Source organism: Pelmatolapia mariae, linkage group LG9, assembly GCF_036321145.2.
Source record: "Pelmatolapia mariae isolate MD_Pm_ZW linkage group LG9, Pm_UMD_F_2, whole genome shotgun sequence".
NCBI classification, from domain to species: Eukaryota; Metazoa; Chordata; class Actinopteri; order Cichliformes; family Cichlidae; genus Pelmatolapia; species Pelmatolapia mariae.
In genome coordinates, this window is record NC_086235.1 from 3187361 (window position 1) to 3204646 (window position 17286).

The 17286-nt window shown below is 46.8% G+C and overlaps 2 protein-coding genes across 3 annotated transcripts; both read right to left on the reverse strand.

The window, feature by feature from the left end:
- Positions 1-396: 396 nt before the first annotated feature.
- On the reverse strand, positions 397-8044 carry rmc1 (regulator of MON1-CCZ1). The gene is made up of 20 exons (XM_063484090.1): positions 7838-8044; positions 7253-7329; positions 6646-6730; positions 6276-6332; positions 6111-6197; positions 5645-5785; positions 5312-5415; positions 5149-5238; positions 4949-5054; positions 4746-4854; positions 4304-4348; positions 4175-4228; positions 3728-3856; positions 3285-3391; positions 2036-2155; positions 1871-1948; positions 1685-1789; positions 1462-1530; positions 1293-1380; positions 397-1207 (listed from the first exon to the last, which is right to left on the reverse strand). Exons 1-20 carry the CDS (start codon positions 7934-7936, stop codon positions 990-992), a joined length of 1968 nt encoding a protein of 655 aa, XP_063340160.1. The 5' UTR covers positions 7937-8044; the 3' UTR covers positions 397-989.
- Positions 8045-10380: 2336 nt separating this feature from the next.
- On the reverse strand, positions 10381-16233 carry riok3 (RIO kinase 3 (yeast)). 2 transcript variants are annotated; one of them, XM_063483318.1, is made up of 14 exons: positions 15894-16232; positions 14898-15021; positions 13997-14112; positions 13726-13871; positions 13497-13604; positions 13224-13333; positions 12724-12867; positions 12519-12646; positions 12210-12392; positions 11977-12136; positions 11752-11832; positions 11578-11667; positions 11368-11481; positions 10381-11268 (listed from the first exon to the last, which is right to left on the reverse strand). In XM_063483318.1, exons 3-14 carry the CDS (start codon positions 14056-14058, stop codon positions 11155-11157), a joined length of 1440 nt encoding a protein of 479 aa, XP_063339388.1. In that variant the 5' UTR covers positions 14059-14112; positions 14898-15021; positions 15894-16232; the 3' UTR covers positions 10381-11154. The 2 variants fall into 2 exon arrangements, with proteins under 2 accessions (XP_063339388.1, XP_063339387.1); XM_063483317.1 differs by lacking the exon at positions 14898-15021 and having other exon boundaries at positions 15894-16233.
- Between the last annotated feature and the right edge of the window lie 1053 nt (positions 16234-17286).

Genomic DNA, 17286 nt, shown 5'->3' on the forward strand with positions numbered 1-17286 from the left:
TCTGATGGTGCTTTCTTTGTTCATAATTCCATCAAATTTTAACGAGATCTCCAAACTAAACCCAAACTCTCCTTCATACACGTCGATGGTTTGAACCAAACATTTTAAATTTGGATTTATCGCCCATCAGACTTGTCGCCAGACTTGTAGGACGTCAGTCCTTGTACAATGTTCTGGTACAAGGACTGAAAATGAAAACCTGGATGCTGTGTGATCCTCGTGCTGACAGGTGTAGCTCAGGCAGTAGAGCAGGTCTGCTGGTTGGAAGGTTGGTGGTCCGATTCCAGGCTGCAATCATGAACTTAAAGCTGCTGAACGTTCGATAAAAGTCCTTGGAGGAAAAATGTCTGAGTGACTGAGGCGTGTATGAGAACATTAATGGAACTAACACAGAACTGATTTTCAGTTAAACCTTTATTAGCTGCACACGACATACAGACATGTTGGATTTCATGACATTAAAACCTGTTCATACACACAATAATTCATCTTTATCTTACAGAATATACACCTCACATTCACCTGCACCCCACAAACACACAGCGGTGCAGGCTCTGGCCCCTCCCACAACAGGTGATATCAGAGCGACGTTTCACCTGAGCTGCTTTCCACTGAGAACATTCACACGCACACAAACTAACCTGGAATCATTTACAGGTCAGGATCACCTGTGCAGGTAAACCCGACCGCATGAAGGTGTTAGAGCCGCAGAGGAAGAAGGATCCAGACGACACACTTCAGTGATTTTAGCAAAAACAATCATCATAAATTAACACATCCTGTTAACATTTAAGGTGGAGCAGCAGGGACTGGGCCACAGTAACACCACCTTTTCTTAATCCTGGGGGCGGTATGCTAGGATGCTCTGTGGCTTCACACACGGGTGGACTCTCATGGTGGGGTTTCCTGCAGCAGGACACTCGTGTGCACGTGAACGTACGCGATGATTTGCGTCCCGTCGGGTCGTCTCCTCGCCAAGGAGACTGGGCTCACACAGTGGAGGGCTTCATCAGCGCCTGCTCCCCAAACAGCTGCTTGAAGTGAGCCACGTGCTCCTCGCAGTGCTCACCTGGGTTGAAGGCGGGGCTTCCCCTGAGTCGCTGGTTTCTCTGCTGGAACGACCTAAACACCGTGTAGAACAGCATCTGGTCTCCGGTCTGCTGCGCCGCGTCCAGGAACTTCCGCGCAGACGCGTTGTCGTGGCCACCTGCGCCGGGAGAAACACGTCAGGGTGAGTTTGCGTTAAACACATTTGTGTGTGTGAAGGAGGAAACGTCTCAGGATCAACGCACCGACGCTGCGGATGAATCTGAGCGCGCCCAGAACCTGCTGCTTCGACAGCAGAACCTCGATGATCTCGTCGTTGGCCGTGGACAGACGCTGTGAACGCAAACAGGAAGTTTACAGCGATGAACCAATAAAATGAGCACGTGAAGGTTTTTAAGCTTCTTTGTTTGGTACCTTCAGCATGTCCAGGGACAGCTGGTGTGCGGGTGGGTACGTGCTCTCCAGAGACAGCAGCAAACACGCCTGAGAGGACACAATTCAACAATGAGACACTGAAACGATGGAAGTAACAAGCGCGTCGAGGAAGACTAGCTCTGCTTGGGCTCAACGAGAGATGAGGGGCATCGAGAGACCTGCAGACTCGGCGTTTCAGGATGAGCTCCTGGTTTGAACTCACCAGAGGTTTGGAGTCGCTGAGGACGTGGTACTGCAGGAACTGGTGCAGCATGTAGAACAGGTTGTGTTGCACCAGCGTCTTGATCACCAGCTCGTACAGGTAATGCTGGAAAAAACCATTACAGGTGTTACCAAAGACCAGGACGAGTCACAATCCCAGCCTGCTCGCGTGGCTCTGCTGAGTTACCTGGACGGTGATCTGGAACTGGTTCAGAGAGCGGATGTACTCCATCAGCACGGCGATGATGAACTTGTGGGAGACGCCCTGCGGGACGCACAGAGCAGGAAGTTCATCACATCACCTGGTTTGAAAACGTTTGGGTGGAAACTCACAGGAGCGCGTGCGGCGTACCTTCCTCTCCGTGAACGAGGACAGGACGTGCGTGTACATGTCCGACTGGTCGATGACGGCCTGAGTTCTGACCGGACGCTTCTGGGCGGCGCTTCCTCGGCTCGGTCCGGACTCCATTGCCTGCAAACGGGAAGAAAAAAAAAAAAAACCCTGTTAGAAATAGGGATGGGTACCGGTGTCCGGTGCCATCTGACATAAACGGTAGTAACCAGACCGAAAAGAAGCGCACATTTTGGTGCTTTATTTCGGTGCTTTTATTTTCCTGAGCCAATTCTAGCCAATCATTTTACGTTTCCGAGGATAGTAGGCGGGTCCAGGTACGTACGTTCTTTTAGAGCAGAGCTACAGATTAAAAATGCCCAAGGCGAAGCGGTCAAAAGTCTGGCTGTACTTCACAGCAAAAGATGCAAACAGCAGCCTGCAACAAGTGCTTTAAGCTGATACTGTGATACTGTCAAAGGAGGTAACACCTCGAATCCGATGAAACACCTGGCGACGTATAGCATTTTGTTAAAAGCCAAGAAATGCACCGCATTTGATAGCTTGCTGCGAGACCTCACACCGAGCACATCTACTGCGGGTGTGGTGCCTGTTATCGGACCTGGAGTTAGCAACATCCCCCAAAAACCCGAAGAGGAGAGTCCTGGCCCCTAGCCCTGCCAGTGTAGCAGAAATGATGAGGATGATGATGGCAGCAGCAGCCGTTCTTCTCTGCGTGAGTAGCTTAATGTTGTTCGTGTGTAATTTACGTTGAGTAGGCTAACCACGTTATTAAATTGATGCATGTAAGGTGAACTAGCAAACACCGTCGTAGTTACATGCGGCTGTCTTCTTGTTTGATGGCAGATACTCCCTTCACCCTGGCCAAAAAGGCTAAAATGACCAAAGAAAAAGTGGAAAACAGTTAAACATGAGAGGTTTTTGGACAAAGTTTGTGTTTTTTTCCTGTTGTTAAGCACTGCTTCCAGCCAAGAGTGATACCATATATGCCCTATAGCTGCAGAAAAGGCTAACATTGTTATCTTTTTACAAAAAAAACAAACAAAAAACAGCTGAACATGAGAGGTTTTTGGACCAATTTTGTGTTCTCCATTCTTTAAGCACCGGTTTGAGCACCGTTTAAGCACCGGCACCGTTTCAAGAGTACCGGTTTGGCACCGGTATCGGATAAAATCTAAACGATACCCATCCCTAGTTAGAAATCAGATCGGGTGACTTTAGGGAGCAGGAAGCGCCGTGGGTGCCTCACCTGAGTGTAGCTCTGCTCCGCCTCCAGGTAATCTTTGTACACCTGGTTGAGTTTGTCAAACACGGTCGCTACAACAGGAAGACTTCCCTTCTCGCCGACCTCCAGAACTGCAACACAGACAGAAGAGTCGGACTTTGGCTCGTGGCACAGCTCGCCGTTCAGAGGAAATAAAAGCACGAATGTGCGAACTACAGGTCGAGCTGTTGCCTCAGATTGTGCCTGGTGTTACTGGTTTTTACATCCCCTCAGTCCTGGCTCACAGCTTATTTTATGTTTAAGACATTTTAAGGTTTTACGGAGCATCAAAGCAGAAACGTCGACCCAGAGGAGCAGCTGGATCCTCAGGTGAGTCACTCTGGTTTTCTTCATAACTACAGTGCTGTCTCATCATCAGCTTTGATTTCTGATCAGAGTCTAAAGACGAGCGGCGGTTAGATACGCACTCTGCGAGCAGACCGACAGGATGACCATCTTGCACTCTCTGCGCCGTAACAGGAAGTCCATCAGTTTGCCTTTGTCCTGCAGCAGGTTGACTGTGGGCGGCAGCTTCACCTGCAGGTACCACAAGTAACCTGAAACAGCAGAAATGATGCTTTGGATGGTGGAACAATCATTTTTAGTCAGTTTAACTTCACAGAATTATTGTTTGACTTTGTCATATGTGCAAGAAAATGAAACCTCTCTGATGTTGGGCTCGTGGTCAGATAAAACAGGATGTCTAAAGATGCAGAGTTTAGAGGTTTTATGATGTAAAACAGGCTTTTCCATCATAAAACCTGTTTTCGGGTCTGCTCTACTGCAGGAGACGCCTGGACTGTGAACTAAACCCCTGCCTGGATTCACCCTGAACGTAGCATTAAGTGTATTTTCTCCATTGTGCGTTTGCTCACCTTCGCTGGCGCTGATGATGATGTCTGGCTGGAAGACGCTCCAGGAGGAGGAGTCTGGAGTGACGCTCAGGAAAAGAAACACCTGAGACTGACAGAGCGAATCAAACATTTACTGTGAGGAAAGGATACAGAGCTGACACGGCACTGGAGGCTGCGAAGGAACGGCCGCCGGCCCTGCAGGGAAGACAAGATGACGGTGAAGAAGAAGCACAGCTCCACAGCAGAGCTCAGGTCACTGCTGTGCGTCACATTCATGACTAACTAAGCAGCGTCGTCGATAAACAGCAGAGGTCTGGAGTCAGTGCCAACCACATTGACGCTCCATGCTTTGGATTCTAATCCAAGCTTTCGAGGCTTTACCTGGAGGTCCTCTCAGCTTCAGTTCTGTTTCACAGCTACTTAAAGATGCAGACGTAGGTTAGACTCTGTAACCTGGTGGAGTGTGTTCTTCTCACGGGTGCCTGTAACTCCTCTGCTGTTAATCACATATTTCCTGTTCAACTAATTAATTTCATCTATTTAAAGCTGAACGTCTGCAGTTCGATCACATCTTGCATTCATCGATGCGTACCTGACAGCGGGATCCTGTAGGGGTGGATGGACCTGGCAGGCAGGACGGGCTGGTGGATGTTCAGGGCACAGTCGGGCTCCTTCAGCTTGATGTCAAAGATCAGCGACGTCTGAATCACAGAGTATGAACCCGGTTTAATAAAAACACCTGAGATCATCAGCTCCACCGTGCCCGACGCCTCAGAGGAAGGACGGGGCTCTAACCTGCGAGCTCTGGTGATGAACCACCACCAGGTTGTCGACGATGTTCAGAGCGAACTTGCCCGTCGTGTTCAGCTTCAGCACGTGACTCTTCTTACAGGAACCTTCCCTGAACCACACAGAGGGAACACGGGAGCCTGAATTTAACTCAACGCGTTTTAAAGCTCAAGTCCACCAATCAGCAGACGCTGCGGAGCGTTTACCTGGACAGGTGGTACAGCACCACCTCTGCACTGGGACTGTTGGCCGTCCTCGAGTGATGCTTCAGGTACATCACGTACAGCTGACCATAGCTGCGAACACACACAAGTCATTGTTTTTTAAATGGAGCATAAACAAAAGAAAATAGCCCAGCCTGTGAATTACATGGTTGCCATGGCGATGTCTCTCTCCGACAGGCTGAGTTTGGCGGGTTTGGGGACGACCGGCAGCTCGATCTCAAACTTGGACATCTTGGACATGGTCCCGTTCTGGAACAGCAAAATCAAGACAACAAAGTTTATTCACATCAGCTGACCTCGACTGCAGGTGTGAAGCCACGTCCACTCTATAAATGATCCATTCAGGATGCACAATGAAGCCGCCGTGGATGTGCTGCTGCACAGAAACTCGGCCTCTAAACCGACCAATGAACACATGCACACTGAAATCAAAATGGCGACCTTTGTGTTGCTATAGCGACGCGAGTATCCGCCTCACCCTGAAGGCGAAGGGCTGCAGGATGTTCCCCTGCACGGTGGTGGACAGCAGGATGACGGCGGTCTCGGGGCAGTACTGGTACCAGTTCACGTTGATGCTCTGACTCTTCAGCAGCTTCAGGCTGCGCTTGTCTGGAAACACCTGAGCACACAGGAGGAGGTCATGACATCACAGCAAAACAGGTAAAGCTCAGGTGAGCCTGAGGCACAGACACAAAAAAACTTTTCACGTTTATCGTCTTAAATGACGAGAACCAAAGTCCCGGGCATCAAACTGATGTCACTTCCTGTTTCTCCTTGTAGAACGCACAAATGTGGAGATGAGACGTTTCAACAGGTCATTAAAACACTGAGTTGTTCCTTTGAACCAATCAGAGGACATTATATGAAGTTTTGTGTCACATGACCACACAGAGCCAAACAGACAGCACAGCGACGGCTCTCTGTGGGCGAGCTGTTCGGGTTACCTGGTAAAACTCGATTCCCTGGTCGGTTATGAAGACGATCTCGTTCCAGTTGGTCCAACAGAAACCTAAAATGTTGGCGTTCTTCGTCTGCGGAGCGACACAAACATCATGAGCCCAGTTTATCTGTCAGCAGACGGCCTGCAAACAGCAGAAACTGCAGCGTACCTTACACTCCTGACTGAACTCTGTGTGCGGGTAGTCGGGGATGAAGTTGATGAAATCCTGCGAACACAAAAACAACGTTCGTCTGGATCAGAAACATTCAAAACAGAAACGTCACATTTGAAACGATCCCTAACCAAGCATGCGTGACGTGCAATAAAAACTGAAATTTCAACAAAATCTGTAAATTCAACATTTACAAATAAAAAGGTTTGTATCATAAATTCTCCACTAGAGGCAGAGGCACAATTTTTATAAAATAAGTGTGCAGGATTTTAGAAACGAGACCACAATACGGCGAAATAAGACAGGAGCCCCGGCGCTCCTCTGTGCCTAAAGAAATAAGACCATGTCTGAGTGTCCCTGAACTCACCACAGACCTGGAGGTTCTCTGCACAGCCAGGATCTTGTTACCGATGGAAAACTTGATGCATTTTACTTCTCCTTTATCGTCCATCCTGACGAGTCAAACACACACAGTTTACATAAGCATTCCCGTTTTACTGATCTAAAAACTGCCAGTGAACGCATCGCTCCAGTTTCGGCCTCTCCACGTTAACCCTCAGAGTCACTCTGACCTCTTACTGAAGGCTTTAAAGACCCAGCAGCAGCATGAAGCCGAGATCCTGGAGCAGAGTTTCATTATCTGGGACAGGTTATTCAACTTTCAGAGTGTCGTCGGGCATTGGGGAGATAACCTAAACCCACTTTAAATGGAACTTGCACACATAAAGGGGGGGGGGGGGGGGGGGGTCACAGGGAAGTGTGGGTTTGAGCTGAAGAACACCTTCCAAAGCATACCCAGCTGCCCCGGGTGTGTAACGCCTTCATTAGCATCTCCAGGCCCTGCTTCAACCACCAAGAACAACCAAGAACCAGAGCTGTAAAGGTTTACCCTCATGTGGCGACAGGTACAGGTACAAATAAAGATTAAAAATACTGATGTGCTTTATCTTTAAATCCCGGATGAGCACACGAACCTGAAGGCGACACTGCTCTTGTCATCAGGACCTTTAACCACCACCCCGGTGGCTCCACCTGAACGCACTGCGAACACCTGGAGAAAGAAAACAGAGCAAAGATGTAGGACAGCTGCACACAGGTGTGTTTAATATCCAAATACATCCATAACTCCACACGTAAACACCAGAGCGGTTTAAGTCTGAGAGCACTGTATGACTCTGAGCAACTTTTATTGACATAAGAGATGAAAATTTCCTCTATCCCTCAAATATGCCGAAGAAGAGGCCACACCTGTAAAAACGAACCAAACAAAATAAAGCATTTAAGGATTTGGTCAATGTTTTCGGAGAATTTCACGTCAGCTGATCGTGGTTCAGTTTAATAACAGCTGACAGTGAGTGAGTGTCCTCTGGTTTAGTTCTTATTTTTCATAGTCAGAGTTTAATTTCAGCTAGTTAACATTCTAAATAAAATAATCAATTATTACATATTTGTTTTAAATAAACTCCACTGTCACATTTTACCGTAAATGTCCCAGTTTTTAAACTTATTTATTTAAATTCGCTGGCAGAAGTTTTGCTAGCTGTTAGCCGTTAGCTCACCTGCTTGTTGGCCTCGTCGAAGAAGACGTTGTTGACGCTCGAGGCATGTTCGAACTGCACGGGGTTCTCGCTCAGCTCCAGGTAATGCTCCTCGGCCATCCTTCACACCTGGCCGCCGCTTTATTTCGCAGTTTTCCGCTCGGTTCTGCCTCCAGACTCCGGGCTCTGATCACGGAAGAAGAGCGAAGCCTCACAACCGGCCAGAGACACGACTTCCACTTCAGCCTTCACAATAAAAGCGGGAGTTTTATTGTTGTATGTTTTTCTTTTCTTTCTTTCTTTCTTTCTTTCTTCTTCTTCTTTTTTTTTAACATTTCCGCCTGAATCCTCTATTACCTGAGGCTCTATATAAAACGGTGGCTTCCAGCAGTGGCGTTGGTGTGGGAGTCGAGCTACTGCCTCTTGCAGGTCACTGCACAGTCAACAATACTGGTGCTTATTATTTTTAGTGTATCATTTTATATGTTAGAAGATAAACAACCTTTTATTTTTTTTCACCTTTTGAAAACATAAATGTAACCTTTCTTTTCTTTCTATTTTTATTCTCCTTCATCTTTTTTCAGTTGCTCCCTGTAAGAGTGACCACAGCAAATCATCAGCCTCAGTGTCACTCTTTCCCTATAATCAACCCTCTGTGCATCCTCTTTCTCTACATCAGTGAACCTCCTCTGTGGTCTTCCTGTTTTCCTCCTGCCTGACAGCTTCATCTTCATCATCCGATGTCCATCATGTCCACAGTCACAGGGCTACAGTGTGCTCCTGGTGCCGATCCCGAGCTTGGATAAATCAGGAGGGTTGCATCAGGTGTATAGTTTTGGGCAAATCAAATAAGCGGATCATAAAGAAGAAAATTACTTTCCCCCAGCTTGCACAGGGGTGCTCAGCAATCGGGTGTGAGAGACGAGATCAGAAATAAATGTCTGAGGCCGTTTTTCACAAAGTTAAAGATGCTCAGTGTCTTCTGCACGAGTGAGGGGAGAGCGGAGCAGCATCTGTGAAGCAGATGTTGATTTACCAACCTGGCCTCATCTCTTACCAACAGCTGTGGGCACCAGCAGAAGTGCACGTCTTCCAAAGAGTGTGTGGACTCTGTCTGAGAGACAGGAAACAGTACTCCACATTAAAAGGTGCAAACCAAGGTGGTTCAGCATGTGACCAGGACGCCTCCTCCTGGATGACCTGGATGTGGATGGGTGCCTGAAGATGGATGCAGCTGACATGGAACACCAGCAGGAATATTTGACCATTTTCCAAACAAGATCTTGTGTTTGGAGCAGGAATCATAATAATCAGATAAAAAAAGGAAAGCACCCGTTGAACACCTGTTTATGAGAGATGTGATCAGCTTATCAGGTCGTTTATGTTTCGTCATACTTTTAATGTTCACTACAGGACTAGCCCTGCTTTAGGACACAGTTTACGTGGATGTTTTGAATTTACTAACATCCCTCCAAAGTAGGGTCAAACTGGAGGCCAAAAAAACCTTTTATTCTGAAGGCCATCAGTTTACGCAGGAAGTCCCCCTCACACAAAGTCATGTGACAGATCATGTGCTGGTAAGTGTTTACTTCCCCTGGAGCTCCTGAGCTCTCATAGGCTGTGTCCCAATTCAGGGTATGCACGCTTGAAGTACGCACACTACGCGTACTACGGACGGTGCGTACTATAAGTACGGGAAGTGCGGAAGTGAGAGGCTTGTGAAATGGGACGGTCTAGCCCTCGTCGCGCTGTTCAGGTTGCCTAGCAACCATGATACTAACCGCGAGAAACGTGTCATACAGCAGTGTGTGACAGAAATGAAGGAGAAAAATGTTTTGCTGGTCCTTCATTTTTGTCATGACATCACTTTGATTAGTTGAGTATCTGAGGCTGAGACCACGGGACTGTAAAAACATGATTGTTGGGCTTCATTTCTGCACTGAACAGTCATTTAAGATTAGTTAGTAAATAACAATCAGCTAATGTTGTTCATGAGACTAAAATCATCTCACTGTGGTAATGTAAATATAATATGGCCAATTATGATATTGATATATATATATATATATATATATATATATATATATATATATATGTGTAAAGGCTTTAAAACCAAGTTACCGCTGAAAGTACAAACATCACTAATGTCACATAACTTCGCCGACATGTGGCCAACAGTAATGTTTTAATGTTCTTCATTATTAAACATTCGCACATAAATAAGTGACATAATATTCAGTACTTACTTTTGCCAGTTCACTCTTCAGCCGCTCCCTTCTGCCGTATTTTGCGGCAAAATTATCCACACCCACCGCCGCGCTATGAATTGTGGGATATATGGGACCACGAAGCGTGCACCGGACCACGCTTGATATTTGGGGAAATCGACGGCGCATTTGGAGTACGCATTTGAAGTACACTTTGAATTGGGACAGCCGTCGTCGCGTGGCGGTGACGTATTCGCACTTGAAATGCGTACTTCAAGCGTGCATACCCTGAATTGGGACACAGCCATAGCATGACAGATAAGGATTATATTCTTACAAAATAAAAGCCAACAAGAAGAATTTTCCATGTTTGTGTTTTATTCTGAATTTGCACCATGAGACCAACATCCTGTTCAAAACCCGACATTACTGTTGAAGCTAGCAGCAGACAGCAGGACTTCCTGCATGCACACCTGCTCTCCTCTACTGTAAACATCAAAATCTGACTTTTTGACTGATTTTTTTAAAACATTTACCAGGATGATGATGGATCTGAAATCACCAGATCATCTGTTCATAACGTTTCATTCTCACTCTTTAACTTCCTGCTTTGACCCAACCCTGAATGACTCCTGAACACAGGAAAACGGAAGCTTTAATGTTTTTACTAGAAGGAAAATTAATTCATTTGATTTTACAACAGTGAAATTTCAGCTGATTTCTACTTTTTTCTAAAGTTTTTGAGGGTTAAAGTCTGAGTAAATCTGTTTTCCTGCAGTGTGATCATAATAAGAGCGCCTCAGTGACGGAGCAGCTAGTTTCCCCCTGAAGTCGGGTTTTAATCTACAAAGCGTTTACAAAAACACACACTGCGAGCAGCGTGGGACAATCTTAGCAGGAAGACCCGAGCCTCAGGAAACCGCGTCTGATCGTCTGACGCTCTGACTTTAACGTCCAATGCGGTTAAACGTTAAACCCCGCCCCCTCACTCTTCCCGTTTACAGGAAGCAGCGAGTAGGGTGGTGGGTTGGAGGTGCCGAGGCGTCGTCCTCGTCCTCCATTCATCTCTTTTTCGGATTTGTTTGTCTAAAAACACGGCGGGATCATGAAGAATCTGCGAGCTGTGCGGGCTTAGTCATCGGCGTCGGGCTCTAAAGGGGGGCCGCCGTCCTCCGAGGTCACCGGGAAGGTTTTCTTGCCTCGTTTCTGGATGTGGTCTTCGTTCCTCTTCTCCAGCGCCACGATCTGTCGAGCAGAGAGACGCCGCTGAATTTAACCGACACCAAAACATAAGATACAACCCCGATAACAGGAGGGTCATCAACCTGAAACCATCTCCGTTACCTCTGCCATGAACTCGGCCTCGTCCTCGGCGCCCACGGGGATGTTCAGGCCGGTCACGGCGTTGAAAAGGTCATAGGTGCTCATCGCCTCGCTCACGCCTCTCTTCTGGAAGAACTGGAGCGACAAACGAGTTCAAACTCAAATAAAAACGAGTGAAATCGTGAATCAGGTTTAAATTTCCTGGATCCAGCAGAGAGGAGTCGGGTTTACCGTGGAAACGTTCCTGCAGTCTCTGAAGAGGAACTCCAGACCGTGGGGGTGGGTGGGCTCCACGGACTGACTCACGTCAATCAGCCACACCTGCAACGAGAGCGAGGGTGACTGATGACATCACAGAGAGATGAAGAGGGGGGAGGAGGACAGGTAAAAGCAGGGGAACTGTACCTTCCCTTCGTGCCACAGCATGTTGTATTCGCTGAGGTCAGCGTGGACCAGATTACACTCCTGATACAGCTGCTGCATCACCTGCACGGGAACACGGCGAGAAGCTGCTGTCAGACTTTTTTCTTCTCAGACACAAAAATTAAACTGAATTTAATCCCGACAGAGACGTCTGCAGGGGAAAGAAATAAAAACACAAAGAAGCGGACTTCCTGTGGGCGTACGTACGTGGAGGACTTGGTAGTAGGCGTTCTTCAGGTCCTCTGAGTTCAGCATGGCGTCTTTGAGTTTGGGGGCGGGGACGTGGTCTTTGCCGATGAACGACATCACCAGGATGTGTTTCTTCAGCAGGACCACCTCCGGGCACGGGATCTCGGCCTTCTTCATCCTGAAAGCACACAGCCGGGCGGAGGTTTAGGTCACGGAGCAGCTCCCGCCGTCCCCCCGTGGACTCCACTCACCTGCCCAGGTTGTGCATCTCCTTCTCGGCCCACAGCCGGATGATCTTGCGTGGGTTCAGTTTGCTGAAGCGGTCCTTGAAGCGGTAGTCGTCTTTGATGTAGCGGTCTCTGTTCTTGAACTCGTTCAGCGTCGTTTTAAACACCTTCAGCACCACCTCGTCTGGGACGGGCTGCTCCTCCAGGCTGACACACACACAGACACACACAGTAAATCAAACAGCACCTATGGGCAGGTGTGCGCTTCCTGTCTCAAAGTATTTGTAACCTCGTGGCTGATTTTCCTGAAGCACTCAGGATTTTCCTGCTCACCTCCCTCCGTCGGCGTGGAAGACCACAGACTCCTTCCCGGTGCTGATGCAGCCGTTGATGTTTTCCAGCACGCCGGCATTCACCATCTTGTACATCAGCAGGCGAGTGCGAGGGTCCACGGCTTGCTCCTGAGGAGAGAGGAGGAGGAGTCAGAGAGCTTCACCTTCAGCATCCTGCAGCGGGCGGAGGGCGTTTCCATACGTACGGCGGTGGAGTGCTCCTTCTTCTCGTGCAGCCTGGCGCTGCGTCTCTGCTCGCTGTAGCAGTGCCGCTTCAGGGAGTTAAACACCTGATTGGACAGCTTCAGGTCCATCCCCAGACCGTCACCGACATGGACCTCCGGGGCAAACTGGACGAGGGAGAACAGCACGCAATGAAAACGGCGGTCGGGCTGATATCTGTGGTTCTGACAGAGTTCGCTCAGACGAGTCATCCTGCCGTTTTAGAGACACACACACTCTTTTTGCTCTGTGTTTGTTCTCCACCTGCAGCTACTGTTAAACCAGGCTGTTCAGCAGCTACACCGTCCCACTTTAACCTGACCGTGTCTGCTGAGGCTTCTGTGAAAACAGCTGCACGCTGAGGGCAGGCCAGGCAGCCTTTATCTGAGCGATACTGGAACTCTTTCAGGTGGTTTGTTTTTCAGATAATGATCTACAAATCAGATATTTAAGGCATGTTGATAAGCGTGCTCGGCCATCTTACGTTGTCCATGCGTGCCGTGTTCTTGCGGCCGCAGGTCACTTCGTCATGTTTGGTGGTGATGTTCTTCCCCTTCCCCGTGAAGCCTTTCCTCGGTGTGGTCTGAGGTTTGTCTGAAACATCACACACACACACACACACACACACACACACACAGAAAAGGATGTTGGTGAAGTTGAGACAGAGTGTAAAGAAGCTTGGCGACTGACGAGTCAGGCCGCCGTTTGGCACTCTGACGTGTTTCTGTTATTTTGTCCACCCCTGCAGGCGTCCTACCGGCTCTGTAGGGGTCGTGTCTCGTGTCCTGCCAGTCGACCTCGTCCTCGGAGCTGTCGCTGTCGTCGTACGGATGGACCATGCGGTAGTTCTCGAAGGAGATGGACACTAAAACAGAAACGTGTCACACTTTGAATTAAACTTTACTAACCGCCGTTTACAGACACGCCAACTGAGGCGCCTTCAAAACTTCAACTGTTTCACATAACCCCGAAGCTTTCTGAATCACCTTTGCTGTCCCCGTTGAACTTCTTCTCCTCGCGCCGCAGCTGGTCGTCGAACTCGCGGTCGAACTGCATCTGCAGCATCTGGGCGAGCATCAGGTCGCTGGTGGTGTCGGGGGCTTCGTCGGCCAGCAGCAGCTCGGCTGCAGGACTGAGAGACAGACGCGTTACCACCTGAAAACCTTTTAAAGCTCCTGGATTTACTGACGAGAGAAACATTTGACGTTAACAGGATGGAAACTTTTAACCCTCAGAAGCTTAAACGGGAACTCTTACTCAGAGAACGCCGGGAAGACGGCGTTCTCCTCGTCCAGCTGCTTCGCCAGCTGTTCGCTCATCACCTCAGAGAGAGAGCAGGCTGGAGCCGCCGGGGCCGCCGAACCCCACGGACTCTGACAATGACAAGAAATAGACACATGAAATCACTGAAAGACCTTCAGAGAACTCCTCACATGAGTAATCAGAGTACTTGGATCATGTTACTGAGATTACAATTACCTCAGGTTTCTTTTATTTTCACAATAACAAACAGAAACAGTTTTATTTTATACTAATTCACTGTTTATATTTACATCATACATATTCTTTAATGTTACATAGATTTAAATGTATATTTATTGTTTTTACAAACTTCTGTTTTTATTATTTTATTTATATTTTTATGGTGAGGTTTTATTTTTTGCATCATATACATATATTATTTTATATTTACACTTCCCTTTTCGTGAAACGTGTGCAGTCAAACACGGGACTGTATGACATCATTTCTCTCCTGATACCAACAGTTTCTATATTATTTTCTGGAATGTTTGTTGTTGATTATTTTGGTCAAAAAATAGTCCAAAAATCCCCCAAAATGTCCCGATTTACTCTACGAACATTCCCCAAACTCAGAATATCTTAATGACAAAAACTATCTGATGAGTCTCTGAGAACTGCAAATATTTTTTTTCTCCTGACAAATTATCAGAAAGAAAAACAGAAGATAAGAAAAATCAGTCGTCATAAAAAGTTTTTTCTTGATTATCAGCTAATAAAATTCAAATACTGGTGAAGTTAGTCAAAGCTTATTTTACCCAATGAGCTGAAGTTTAAACTGGTGTAAAGTGAAAACTGAGTCGAGATTTTAGTGTTTTTTAAATGTTCATTTTTGTTTTCACAGATGGATGTTTCTTACTTCAATAAGTCTGACTTCAGTCGAACCTCCATGAGCTCGTGTTGCTCTGCGTTATTAGAAAGCTGCTCAGTAAACAGGCTGCATGAACAGGTGAGTCAGGAGCTACAGGTGGGGCCTGACATCACTGACAGTGGGTGAGTCACGCAGGCACAGAAACAACAAGAGAAGAAGAAGAACATGTTCAGACATGTCTGAAGCACAGCTGGTTATTATTTACAGTCTGGGGCAGGAGTGTTAAATATAAGGCCCGGAGTCCACAAACGGTCCGGCAGAGGCTCCACTCTGGTCCACCGGACTTTGGAAAATATGGAGGGCAGAAATTTTGGACTTTTAACTGTATTTTCTGAAATTCCACCATTTTCCTCTCTGACTCAAACCCCCCTCATGAGCAGTCACTACAGCACAGTAATTATGTTATAGACAAATAACTACACTTCCTGTTTTTCAGCCGGTTTTACTTACAGTAAAACAAACACTTTGTGTTTTATGATTACAGGACAGTCTGAGCCTCCACAGCTCTCTCTGTAACGTCACTTGTCTGTTATACTTAAAGCCCACAGGCTTCTTCATTTATCACAGCTGATTTCTCTGTGATGAAGGAAAACTGAGATGTTACAGCTGAAACTCTCCCGGACTCAATGTGAAGCTAAACCTTTGGCTCATGAAACATTTCCGGGATAAACAGGTGGAATCTAGAGGTGTGTCATCACAGAGGCTGTCTTGGCCCGGTCCAGTCCGGGTCAAACCGGCCAGCCTGTGGTCTGAGCTGAAGCATCGGTGAGCTCATCTCCTGCTTTAACCACCAGCTGACAGGCTGTTATCTAAAATAACACACAGCTCGGTGCTAACCCGGTGCCACCCGGGTTATCTGCAACCCGAGCCTTTAAAGGAAACAGCCGCCATGGTGGCACTGGGAGCGGCTAACATCAGCCGCGGCCGCTCCCTGAAGTCTAACCGATAACCGCGGCAGGAGAGCCGGGCAGAGGAGGGACCTACCTTCGGTGTCTGCGCTGTGACTCCTGATTGATCCATGATAATGACGATGATGATGATTATAGATCGATTCTCTCCGCGGAGGGTGAATGATGGCTAGCTGCTGAGCTAACGTTAGCTTTGAAACTTCCAGAAAGTAAGGTGAATAAAAACCTTCACGCGCTGTGACACCTGAGCCAAACTGTGCTGGACACTTCCGGAACCGCGACAGAAATAATTTACGAGCCGGAAACAGAAGATTTTCTAATAAACCAACGGCTGTAAGGAGGCAGAAGAGACCGCACAGAGGAGCTTCACAGAACAGTGACCCTTAGCACGACAGGAAGAACGTCACTGTTCAACTAGAGACTACTGCCCGCCTTCACAATAAAAGCCCTCCCACTTTTAAATTGATACGTTTCCAGAACTAAAATCTTCTGAAATCCAAATTTCTGCATCTTTAATGTCAATATTTAGTTGTTTTCTTCCATTCCATTGGTTTAAAATCGCCTGGAGGTCAAAAACTCACAAAATCTGAAAAAATACGTATGAGCATCAATTTATTTAAAAAGTAACACAAATCAAGCTTCTTTCCATTAATGTATTATTTTCTCCATATAGTCTACTTTTAATATGTTATTTATTTTCTTTTTCATTCTTTCATTTATTATATGATAACAAAATAAAAGACAAATAAATGATTTAGCTTCAATAGCCAGAAATTTAACCACCGTTTACCATCACCTAGCAGATATCACAGCCAACCCAGTAATCTTGTCCCAGGCAAACTGGGTAAACTGGTGCCCGGACGTGTGCCCGGAGCAGACCCGGGACACCCTGGACAGATTCCATCTCTCAGCTGGTCTGGAAACGCATCAGTGCCCCCTGAATGAACCGCGTATTAAAAAGAAATCAGTAAAAAGACGATTAAAGGTGAAACTTTTTAGAATATAATAAAAAAAATGTTAACAATCAAGCAGCTAAATCATTACAAAGATTATTAATATTTATATTGAAAATTATATATTAGCACGTGTGTGGTGTGAAAGGTGAAATTTTCGATGTGAAATAAAATAAAAAATGACGTATTTGAAAGCTTCATCATCTCTGCGCGTTCCGCATGCGCGTTCAGCCTGTGCGGCTGCGCGCACGACCTACAATCTGTCCAGGTTGACTCGCGAACGCGCTTCGCTGTCACAGGTGTGTAAAGTCACGCGGTGTTTACGTTAACAAAACCGGAAGCCGTCCAAATGGGATTTAAAAATAAAAGCAAAAAAAATGAGACTAAATCAGAAAATTGGATAAAATAATCGTTTTTATTTGTTGCAGGAAAGATAATTGTTTGATTGACTGATTGAATCTTTATTTTGAACATTTTGAAAAAGTACAACAACATAGAATTAAAAAGAGACAAACA

Excerpts from the sequence above, each read along its gene's own strand:
- rmc1 (XM_063484090.1), bottom strand. The coding sequence starts at position 7,936 with ATGGCCGAGGAGCATTACCTGGAGCTGAGCGAGAACCCCGTGCAGTTC. Across the intron at positions 4,855-4,948 it reads TTCATCACCAGAGCTCGCAG|ACGTCGCTGATCTTTGACAT; the intron begins GTTAGAGCCCCG and ends TCTGTGATTCAG. Across the intron at positions 3,392-3,727 it reads CCTGTCGGTCTGCTCGCAGA|TTCTGGAGGTCGGCGAGAAG; the intron begins GTGCGTATCTAA and ends TCTGTGTTGCAG.
- riok3 (XM_063483317.1), bottom strand. The coding sequence starts at position 15,929 with ATGGATCAATCAGGAGTCACAGCGCAGACACCGAAG. Across the intron at positions 12,868-13,223 it reads ACACGGCACGCATGGACAAC|TTTGCCCCGGAGGTCCATGT; the intron begins GTAAGATGGCCG and ends TCCCTCGTCCAG. Across the intron at positions 12,393-12,518 it reads TTCCACGCCGACGGAGGGAG|CCTGGAGGAGCAGCCCGTCC; the intron begins GTGAGCAGGAAA and ends TGTGTGTGTCAG.